The 12,058-nt window shown below is 39.6% G+C and overlaps 1 protein-coding gene across 1 annotated transcript in view; it reads left to right on the forward strand.

Moving 5' to 3' along the window:
- Positions 1–12,058, forward strand: part of DNAH8 (dynein axonemal heavy chain 8) — a 332,098-nt gene that overhangs the window by 200,112 nt on the left and 119,928 nt on the right. The window contains exons 64-69 of the mRNA XM_034660654.1: positions 1,039–1,215; positions 3,175–3,342; positions 4,069–4,284; positions 7,630–7,767; positions 9,027–9,154; positions 10,154–10,325. Coding sequence (XP_034516545.1) covers positions 1,039–1,215; positions 3,175–3,342; positions 4,069–4,284; positions 7,630–7,767; positions 9,027–9,154; positions 10,154–10,325 — 999 coding nt within the window. The remainder of the gene's footprint in view (positions 1–1,038; positions 1,216–3,174; positions 3,343–4,068; positions 4,285–7,629; positions 7,768–9,026; positions 9,155–10,153; positions 10,326–12,058) is intronic.

The raw sequence follows: 12,058 nt of genomic DNA on the forward strand, positions 1-12,058 counted from the left end.
GTGAGTTGGCATTTACTGTATCACTAGTGGCAAGAACTGTTATTCCACATTTTAAAAAGCATTGTTTAAAAATGCTATAAAAGATAATGTATAAACCCATGGACTATTTCTAGTAAGATAATGTTTACGAAGACTATTAGGTATTTTTGTTGAACTTATACCAAGACACACGTAAATTATTATATCCTCTACCTGGTCTAGGACTATTCTTTCTTCTCTGGGTCTGTGTCTTTTGTTCTCTCTCATATATGAAATGTTTGCCTCCCTCTAAGTTATATTTGGTCTTCTATTTAAGGTCCCTGCATGTTCTGAGTTTCTAGGATGGCCCAAGTCTGATCGGAAGTTTGTGTCAAGGAGGGAAAAAACTAAGAAGAATTGTTGGTGGAGTTAAAAAAAACAAACAAACAAAACTCCTCCTCCCACGTTGATAGGGATATATGTATGCTGCTCCTTGATCTGTGTCCCTGCCGGTCTGTGGCTGGTTTCAGCTTCCACTCACTGAGTCGGCTAAGAGTGGATACTTAGATCTCAACCCTTAGCCAGTTACTGAAATGAGAGAGATAGCATAGGAGAGGGTCTTAGCATAGTCCTGCCGTATGGTAGGCCCTCCGAAAACACGACCTATTTTATTTTCATTACATGGGCATTGATATGGTTTCTGACCTTATTCCATTACATACACTTGAACTGTGTTACTTTTCTGGAAATTACATAGAGTGGAAATACCATTTTCCTGAAAGCTTAAAGTGTTTGTTTATATATTCTGTATATATAAATATATGTGTATGTATTTATTTATATATCTGTAAGCCTCTGGAAAGCTTAGGACATAGAAGATTTCAAAGAACTGCTTAAAGGAGTCACTTTAATACACCTTAAAACATAGATTAGGGAATATATGTAAAATATACATAGGGAATAAATTTACTCTTATTTGTGTCTTCCCTTATAGCGAATAAATATTCTCTCACTGCTCAAATCTGTAAATTTTGCCCAAGAGGCACCTATTCACCCTCATGTGTTCCCTCATTTTAACAGGTACTGGCAGAAGTCACGGTAAGTGCTCAGGCTTCAGCCAAAGTGAAAAACGAAGTGCAGGAGGTGAAAGACAAAGCCCAAAAAATTGTGGATGAAATCGACAGTGAGAAAGTAAAAGCTGAGACCAAGCTGGAGGCGGCCAAACCCGCCCTTGAAGAAGCAGAGGCAGCCCTGAATGTGAGCATGCGCTGTTACCCCTCTCAGCCTGCTCCGTGGGTCGTTGCGCGAAATTCCCGCGCAACTTCTAGAATCATAAGAACTAGGATGATCGGTAGGGGAAGAAAGGGATAAAGAAAGGGGGGGTAATCAGAAGGGGGAATGAAACATGAGAGACTATGGACTATGAGAAACAAACTGAGGGCCCCAGAGGGGAGGGGGGGGGGGGAATGGGATAGACTGGGGATGGGAAGTAAGGAGGGCATGTATTGCATGGTGCACTGGGTGTTATACGCAACTAATGAATCATCGAACTTTACGTCGAAAAAAAAAATGAAAACTGAACGGAATTCTAATGTGATTGATGACCTCTGAGTCTGAAGACAAATGTTTCCGTTGATTCGATATTCTAAGTTCTAATTTTTTTAAGTCTTCAGTTCTTAAAATTTACTAGTTTGATTCCATAAATCCGCCTTCCGTGAGAGCTGAGAAATAATGCGTGGGATTCATGGCCCAAACAATAGCATTAGGGATGCAGAGTATAAATAGAGAGCCTCCCCAGTTCCTCCAAAGCATCCCCTCCGATTACATTATGTGTCCTTTAAACATCTCGCGGTTTCTGGTGGCCCTTAAGATAAGGTCTGCAGCTAGGCATTCGCAGCTGGCAGGCAACCTATAGTTGGCTCTAGTGACCACCACTCCTTAAATAGATGATCTGGAGTAAATTGCTTCACTTTTTTGGATCTCTGTGGGGATTATAATTCCTCATTGATCCTTGAAGGATCAATGTAAGCGTTAAAAGTAATGAATACAGTTTGCTGGGCACAGAGAAAGTACTCAGTAAATATCAGTACTGCTGTTGCAACTGTTAACTGGGCTCCTGTCTACCCTGGAGCCCTTCTGTCATTCTGTCTCTATACACAGTATGGTCCATCCATGCAGAAACACCCGTAGGTTTCTGGAAGAACCATGGTCTGTTTATATGTCTCTCTCCCTCTGCCAGGAATGCTTTCTCTAACCTTCATTGCTTAATAAGAGTCATTCTTCAGGGCCAGGCTTGTCCCTTCCAGGAAGGTTTTGGCTTTTCTGGCTCTCCATTGTATTTCCTGTCACCCCTCTGCTTCTAGCATGATGACAATTCTAGTTTAGGGTAATTGTACTTTCTTTTTCTTCCTTGGAAAATTATGAGGACAGGGCTATTTTTCTTTATTTTCTTTCTTTCTTTTGTTTTTTTTTAATGGGAGGATGCCTGTATTTGTTGAATGACTAGATTTATGATAATCATTTAATACAATTGTGACAATAATCAGGACACATTCTCCACCCCCACTCCTTTTACGAGTCTTACAATAATGTACAAGAAAGAGAAATCACTGAACAAATGAGTCTTAGGGGATTTTATTGATCATGTTATGTTCCAATCCTTCTTGCCTTGAGTATCAGCTAACATCGTTTTTCAAACCCAGCTCACAGATAGAAACTTTGAAAAATATTTTTCTGAGCCATATGTTATAATAACTTCTCTTTTCTCCTTTGAATTTCTCCCCCTTCCGTAGATAGGGCAGCCCTCAAAACAAACACTGAAGGTGAGGTTTCTGATATTCAGAGCCCTGCTCTTTTCATACCCCACGTAGAGTATGTGCTTTGAAGATACAAGTTACCTGAATGTTACCCATCAGTGAGGCTTGTTGCCAACAGAGACTTGGGGTGGTGGGCAATGAGTGGTAGTGATACTCTACAGCAATTAGTTGAGGGCAACAGGAGAAAAGAGAATAAGAACAAATAGAAATCCCCAGACAACAATGAAAGAACCATTATGCAAAAATCTTGGAATACAAACCCTTAAGGAGATAATGTCAGGGGATGGGGAGAAAATACATTTTAAAGTTTTCTACTTTCATTGTTTAAAAGCATTAGATTTCCATGTGATTATTAATACTACTCAACAAAAAATACATTGATTCCTAATCCCAAATACAGACTATCAAACCAAATGATATCGCCACAGTCAGGAAACTTGCAAAGCCCCCGCATCTTATTATGAGAATCATGGACTGTGTCCTGTTACTATTTCAAAAGAAAATTGACCCAGTCACTATGGATCCAGAAAAACCTTGCTGCAAGCCTTCCTGGGGAGAGTCATTAAAAGTAAGTAAAAATTTTTGCAAGTCCTGTAAGATGCACCAGATGCCCCTAGCCCAGGACCTTCAGTATAGACCACACAGGCTGGCAGGCAGTCATTGGTAATTGTGTACTGAAGAGTTTTTCTTAGATGGCATTTCCCAAAGTGTAAGTAGGGAAAGATTTTAAAGCCAAATGGTTTCTTTTTGTAAAAAGTGTCTGAAACCAGAGACTGGTATTGGCACACTCTTTTTAAAATTTTTTTTAAGATTTTATTTATTTATTTGACAGAAGAAGAGAGCACAAGCAGGGGGTAGTGGCAGAGGGAGAGGGAAAAGCAGGCAACCCACTGAGCAGGGAGCCCGACATGAGGCTCAATCCTAGGACCCTGGGATAGTGACCTGAGCCGAAGGCAGACGCTTAACCGACTGAGCCACTCAGGCGCCCCTTGGCACACTCTTGATGTCTCCCCAACCCAGTCTCCAAAAGGGAGCTTGTGTGGTTGGTGGCATTCAGATGCATGCACTGGACAGGAAACTTACATATCTTTTCTTCTTTACTCTTTATAGTAACAGGAAGACAGTTTGCAACTTATAGATTTAGGTTGACTACTGTCATAGTCTTGATTTGTATGTTTGAGAGTGTATCAACTGTTACTTCTTTGAAAAAAATTCAATTTAGAATTATATACTGATTCAGGAAGAAAGTATTTATTTTCTCCCAGAACTTACAGGTTGTAATGCTATTTTTCAGTTGATGAGTGCAACAGGGTTCCTGTGGAGCCTCCAGCAGTTCCCCAAGGACACTATAAATGAAGAGACTGTTGAGTTGCTGCAGCCGTATTTTAACATGGATGATTATTCTTTGGAAAATGCCAAAAAAGTCTGTGGGAATGTGGCTGGTCTGCTGTCTTGGACCCTTGCTATGGCAACATTTTATGGTATCAATAGAGAAGTGTTGCCTCTGAAGGTAAGAGTTTCCCTCCTTCTCCTAGGAAATCAAGGTTTAATAAAATCCATCACCGGTATTACTGCTATGAAAAGACAGAGCATAATTTTGACTAAATTTTTTATTTTCTTCATCTCCTCTCGCATTTCTTATTCCCTTTACACCTGTTTAGTGTTTCTTGGTATGGGGGACAAGAAATCAAAATCAATTTGTTAACTTAAATAGGAAATGAATTCATTGCCAGTAATAATTAAGCTGTCATAAAAGAAAACTTGCCATTTCTTTAAAGTTTAAAGAGATTAGGTTTGGAGGTAGAATTTGATTACTGTATTCCAAACAAAGTTTATAAAAATTAACACCCAGAAATATTTTAAATTTGAAAGATAGGGAAGAAAACCTTATATGCATCTAAGAAATGATCAAACAAAATAAAGGTTGCAGAACAGAAATCGGGATGGCACAGACTTCCTGCAACCCTAAATATTAGAATGCAGTGGGAAAATATGTGCAGAGTATTGAGGCAATTGTTGTGGTCCAAGAATGCAATAACTGGCCAAGCTGCCCTTCACGTATAAGGGAACAAAAAGACATGCTTAAGGATGCGCTTTAAATAGGTATGCGCATGCACACCGTTTATGCTGCGTCCGACTGTTTGTCAGGTCTGAGTGAGTAGCATGACATTCGCAGGAGTGCAAAGGATTCATAAAATACGTCACCCAGCCGCACGCTACCTTCCTGCCTCCCCCTACCCCCCCCATAAAGCTAAAAGAATTGAAAGTGGCCGCTCTGTGGGGTGGAAAATAATGAGCAGGTGGGCGGGGGGGGGGTGCCAGTTGTCATAATAAACCCTATAGAAATGGCTGCCTTCTAAAACTCTGCGCATAGGTAACTCGGAGAAAAATAGAAAATATGTTAAAAATAAGAAAGTTTTAAAAAAAGGGAAATGATGAGAAAATGTAGGAATCCACTCAACCCAAAAGATACCAAGGGGTATAGAATTTAAGAAAAAAGGCAGAAGAGCAGAGTTAATTTTTACTAAAAATTATGATCCACAGTGAGACTTGATTGTAAAATGCTTGTTATAATAAATAAAATATTATCAAATTACAAAAAGCAAAATGCATTACTATTTTAAGTGCAAATTAACAAAAATAATATTGTAATTTGAGATTGTGGAGAAGGTTGGTTTTATGGGTGTGTGACCTGTTCACACAGGACCCCTAGTTTAGAAGGGTCCATGCTTGGCTCAATGGTCTGCTGTCACCCTCTTGAAGTTCTTAATAATTTTTTAATAATGGGCTCCACATTTTAAATTTTGTACTGAGCCCTGCAAATTATGTAATTAGTCTTTAGCAGGCATAAACTAATAATTATATAGAGATTTCACACTATCATTTTTAAGGTTGAATAGCTGCAATGAACTTTCTTGAATATGAACAAAGAATATGAAATTACTTCTAGTGACTGAGAAACATTTACAAAAATTGATCATATTCAACGATAAAAGAAGATCTTGATTCAGTTCCCCAAAGCAGAAATTGCTGAGGCTTCATTCTCTGATTAGAAGAAATAACATTAGAAAGTTTGCATTAAAAAAAAACAACCCAATAATTTCTTTTTCGGAAATGATGACAAAAGTTAGTTACCAAAGTTTTGTGATGTGGCCCAATGGCACTTTCTTAGCTCTTAGATTAAATTAAACATTCCAGTACATACTCACTTATAAATACACACAAAACTTAAGGAAAGTGGAATAGAGCTAATAAAAATAACATTAAAAATTAGAGAAAAATAGCAGAATTGAAGAATTGTTGCTTTGCAAAAACAAAATATAAAAGATATGTTCTTGGAAAATATAATCAAGAAGAAAATATGTATAATCACAGATGTGTGGATTTAAATAATTAGAAAGCAAATTTTAAAGTTATATGTAAATACATTAGAAAATTTAGATTCAATAATTATATTAGTATTAATTAAATTAATATTTCCTGCAAAAAAGGGCTAGATTTAAATAAAGTAAATATTGAGAAAGAAAATGAGAATGTTATCAAAAAACTTCTACTCCAGAAAGCTTTAGGGCTCCTTTGCTTTACCGATTCTTTTAAGATTTCTAAGAAACAGATCATTTCTAAGAAACAGATAATTTTTAAGTCCATGCACTAGGACTTAGAAAAAGATGAAAAACCTACCATTACAGTAATTTCACTTCAAAAAATCTTTATGAAGGGAACAACCCAAAATGTTTGCCCAATTGCTTTATTTATAATAATTTAAAATGGAGGAGGTGTCTAAAAGTAGGGCAAGGGGCGCCTGGGTGGCGCAGTCGTTGAGCCTCTGCCTTTGGCTCGGGGCGTGATCCTGGAGTTCCGGAATCGAGTCCCACATCGGGCTCCTCCGCTGGGAGCCTGCTTCTTCCTCTCCCAATTCCCCTGCTTGTGTTCCCTCTCTCGCTGGCTACCTCTCTGTCACATAAATAAATAAAATCTTTAAAAAAAATAAATAAAAGTAGGGCAAAAGTTAGGGTAAATTATGATACATCCAAATAGTGTGATATTTTGCGGCCATATTACTAATGTTCACGAAAAAGTGTTTAAGGACATGTTTAAGGGGAGATGATCACACTATATTAAGTGAAAAAGAAAAAAAACCTGGAAGATGCCAGTTATCACCCTCTTAACACAATACTCAGACTATCTCTGGGTAGAATCACAGGTAATTTCTGTTATCCTTTCTATGCATTGCTGCATTTCCCCCATGTTTTCTATATTGCACATTAATAATTAGAAGAAAAAAGAGAGGGCTGCCTGGGAGGCTCCGTCCCTTAAGTGTCTGACTCTTTTTTTTTTTTTCAAAGATTTTATTTTTATTTATGCGACAGAGATAGAGACAGCCAGCGAGAGAGGGAACACAAGCAGGGGGAGTGGGAGAGGAAGAAGCAGGCTCATAGCGGAAGAGCCCAATGTGGGGCTCGATCCCATAACGCCGGGATCACGCCCTGAGCCGAAGGCAGACGCTTAACCGCCGTGCCACCCAGGCGCCCCAAGTGTCTGACTCTTGATCTCAGTTCAGGTCTTGATCTCAGGGTCGTGAGATAGAGCCCTGCACTGGGCTCCACACTGGTCATTGGAGCCAACTTAAAAAAAAGGAAAAAGATAAAGAAGGAAAAAGAAAAGAAAAAGAAAAAAATAGAACTTTAATGGAATATCTCCAACACTCTTTGCTTCCCCAGCTGAACGTGCTTAAGCCTCTAAATGCCATCTTGGGCAAAATTGTGTAATTTGTGTTATTATTTACCAATTAAAACCAAAAATATTTTGCAGATCTACTACAACACCATGTGATGACTTCTTCTTCCTTTTTAAGGCTAACCTGGCCAAGCAGGAGGGCCGTCTGGCAGTTGCTAATGCTGAGTTGGGGAAGGCACAGGCGCTGCTCGATGAGAAACAAGGCGAGCTGGATAAAGTACAAGCAAAATTTGACGCAGCCATGAGTGAGAAAATGGTGAGATGAAATCTACAAAATTGCAGAAACGAGGTGCTAAAATTGTCCACAAGTGTGTGTTTTATTTAGAAATTAGGTAAATGTTGATGACCAAAAAAAAAAAAAAAAAAAAAAAAAAAATTACCTGACTGTCCTTCACTGTTTGGGATCACTGTTTGTCCAATCCCTGTTGGGAATTTTTGACACTCTGAGGTCTTTTTGTGTGTGTTTTTAATAATCATGTTTGGTAAGTAAGCTGGGATGTCCTACCCAAAGGGTCCTGATTTGGGGGTTTGAAAAACTGGGTTTGAGATCCAGTGCAAGCGCTTACTCATTAGGCAGTTGGAGGCAACTGATAGAGCTTCATCTGTCAAGTGGGGATCCGTCTACAACCTCGTGTGATAGGTTGTAAGCAGTGGTAGTCTGGTAATAATAGGATCTGGGGGGAGGGACCCAGGGTGAAGAAAAAAAAAAAAGCCGTGATCTGCACCGTTGTCTGATTTCTGTGGTGTAGGTCCTCCCACCACTGTCCGTTCTAAGCTACCAGCGTGCCGACCCTGAACACAGACTTGGAAACATGCACAGCAGGGCGCTATTGTATGCTGTGTTATTCTGTATGTAGCACTGTTACACACTGTACACTGCCATACACCACGCTGCAGGCACAGTGGACTTAACCTCAAGCCCACAGATAATTCAAAAATGTAGTAAATGATTAGGAGGTGATGAGTTCTGATCATCTATTACCTTTGCTCTTAATGTTGTTTCTGTAATTGTAAGTTTATACAATTTAATTTTTAATAATGTCTGTGTTCAACACCAGCCCCGCAAGTCTTCTAAATGTGTAAGGATTGGCTCTGGTGAGTTGATACAGGCTGGCTGCAGCACATCACTGTCGTGTAGAATTTTTCTGGGGAAAAAAAAATCACTTTGTAAACTTCCAAGAACTCAGCAATATTAAGTTCAAGACCTAAAATGGTATATTTTATTGATTTGATTCTGTTTTGAAAACATGGACTAGAAATACTATATTAATTTATGTGATTTGGATTCTCCCTCACAGAATCTCTTTCCTTGAAATTTCATAAGGTAAAATAACTATATTATGACTTAATTACAAGAATTTAATATGTAAAGTTTCACTCACGTTGCTTCTTTTAGACTGTATTTAGTTTGCAAATTAAGAAATCCCTCACTCTATTTTTATGTGTGAATGCAATGGATGTTTGATTTAAGCACTTAGAAAAGTTCTTTGAGATACTCGCCCTTTATGCATGTAGGATTTGCTAAATGATGCGGATATGTGCCGAAAAAAGATGCAGGCAGCTTCTACCCTCATCGATGGGCTGAGTGGGGAAAAGGTCCGATGGACTCAGCAAAGCAAAGAGTTCAAAGCTCAGATTAATAGGTATACATTTTGGCCTTTGTTATAATTGCTTTCCTTCTTAGTCATCACCCCAAACACCACCTCTTTGTGACATTAACGAAAATAAAATACACCCCCCGGGTGAAGGGCTTTGCACCTCCGTTTCCATATATCCATTTCTGGATCTTACAGCTGAGGCTACCCACTCTCAGTAAAACGGAGAGGGATTAAAAGGGGTGAAACATTTTTAATCTCAAATTTGTTTCAGCAAAGTAGGTTTTCAGTACAAGAGTGTTTCTTTTGTTGTTGTTGTTGCTTTTTTTAATTTTTGATTTTGTTTGAGGGGGGCAGGCGCAGAGGGAGAGGGAGAAAGAGAATCTTAAGCAGACCCATCATGAGCCTGATATCATGAGCTGAGCCAAAATCAAGAGTCGGATGCTTAACCGACTGACCACCCAGGCGCCCCAATACCAGCGCTTCTGTTATTGTTTGGGTTGGCCAGAACCATCTAGACACTTTCTCCAGTTCTGTACTCTTCACCTCAGTGACTGTGAACACGTGGATCAGTGCTTTGCTCTAACTGCAAGGGTGGCTTGTGGTGGTGTCTACTGGTGTCCTCAGAAAACTGGAAGAGAGCCAAATTAGCGAGGAGTCGAGAATAGCAAGGAGTGGGAGGAGGAGAGGAGAGCCGGAGGGAGAGAAGAAAATATTTATCAGGACTGAGTCTGAACAGGACCAGGGCATGGCAGGGGGAAAGGATGCTTTCCTTCCTAGGAGCGAAGTCTCTGGACGTGCAGGCTTCAGGGAAGCAGTCTCTCTCTTGCTCCTTGGCCTACCCCAAATATGGCCCCTCCTACCACCATTTGGGTTTTGGGGGCTCCCTTTTGCATGGTCTCTCCGTGTCTGGTTACCAAGAATTAAGCAGGGATCAGAGAAGGATTTGGCCTGGTAAGAAAACAAAGCTGCCCTGTGGCCTTTCAGACTCATTAATGGGAGAACGTGAATGTGTTCGGCGACTCACGTTGTCTCATTTCCCCACAGACTTGTAGGGGATATTCTGCTGTGCACCGGATTCCTTTCCTACCTTGGTCCTTTCAATCAGATATTTAGGAACTATTTGCTTAAAGATCAGTGGGAGATAGAGCTGAGAGCTCGGAAGATTCCTTTCACAGAAAACCTGAATCTTATTTCGATGTTGGTGGATCCGCCAACAGTGAGTATCACTTTCCTCATAGTATTATTTGAATTTCAGCCTTCCTACAAAATCACGGTGCACCTATTTTTTTTAATTTTTTCATAATTGAAAAGATTGTTTTGAAAACACTTAAGAATTAACTAGAAAGAAACCTTTCTTTTTGATATAAAAGGTCCTTTGAGTTTTAAGAAATCTTGCTTTCAAATTAATATCATTGCATTGCTGTGAACTAAAAGATGGGGGCGCCTCGCTGGCTCAGTTAGTGGGACGTGCATCTCTTGATCTCAGGGTCGTGAGTTCAGGCCCCACACTGGGGGTAGAGTGCACATAAGAAAATAAAATCTTCAAAAAAAATAAAAGAGCATTCATGAATTATAGGCTTGCTAATGCTGAGCTCTTCTTTTAACTTTCCATTATTTGCACCACTCCTATTAAGTCACTCTCTTTCAAACACTTTAGGAGATTACAGGCATTAGCTAGGCCATAAGTACTGGTATTAATCTTCTTTTGATCGTGAGCCATCTTTTCATAGTGTCCAAGAGCAGAGTACAACAGTATGTTCTGTTATCACTGAGTGATGGTGCGCCCACGACACTGACTTTCCTTGCTGGGAATTTGATGCTGCTGTCAATTTTCAGTGTATCTTGCAGAGCTCCTATGGCATTAAATGCTTTCCAGGCAATTTGTATTCATGAGCAGCTTTCAGATGTGTAAATATGTTCCCTAGTGGCTGTTTCCTTTGGGAAGCCATGTTATTAGTGTTGTGTTATCTATATTTATTTATTTTTTTAAAAATTTTTTTAAAAAAGATTTTCTTTATTTATTCGACAGAGATAGAGACAGCCAGCGAGAGAGGGAACAGAAGCAGGGGGAATGGGAGAGGAAGAAGCAGGCTCATAGCAAAAGAGCCTGACTTGGGGCTCGATCCCACAACGCCGGGATCATGCCCTGAGCCGAAGGCAGACGCTTAACCGCTGTGCCACCCAGGCACCCCTGTGTTATCTATATTTAAAAGTTAAAAAATTAATTTTTTCCAATTCAAACAATGTTCAACTGGTTGTTTACAGGGACTAGATAATGTATTAAAGATGGGGTGGACACTGATGAGGCAAAGTGGGCCACCATATTCCTTATTAATTATAGCTTTTGGAGGCTGCTGGGATAATTTATTGAGGGTGGAGGCTGGTGGATTCATTGGATTTCAGGTGATTTTATTGACTACCTGGAGGCAGGCTGGCAATTCTCTCATAATTAGGGAGGATTTTTTTTAAAGTTTATTCATTTATTTTTAAGTGATCTCTACCAAATGTGGGTCTCAAACTCATGACCCTAAGGTCAAGAGTTGCATGCATTTCCGACTGAGGCAGCCAGATGCCCCAGGAAATACATTTTTTTTAAATGTCATTGAGCACCTGCCAATATAATATCTTACTTCTCCTAATTTCTCTGCCTCCGGCTATGCAAATTCTGCCCTCCATGTAAACAGAGCCAAAGGGCAGGAAAGGGAGGCTTCAGGGGTTTAACACTTGGTGCTTATCTTTCCAGACATTTCAGTGTATTCGTTTCCACTAACTCTGCCTAGTCTGGATCCCACCACTCACCCAGTCTTACTGTATTTTAAGCCCCTATGTTCTCTGAATGTTCAGCAACCATGCTTCAAAAATCTACAGATTTTACAATATTCCCTCATAAGTTTGAAAATATAACATGAAACACTAAACCCTAATCTTGGGTTATTAAAAGATTTATTA

The sequence above is a fragment of the Ailuropoda melanoleuca genome, chromosome 5 (genome assembly GCF_002007445.2).
Source record: "Ailuropoda melanoleuca isolate Jingjing chromosome 5, ASM200744v2, whole genome shotgun sequence".
Lineage (NCBI taxonomy): Eukaryota > Metazoa > Chordata > Mammalia > Carnivora > Ursidae > Ailuropoda > Ailuropoda melanoleuca.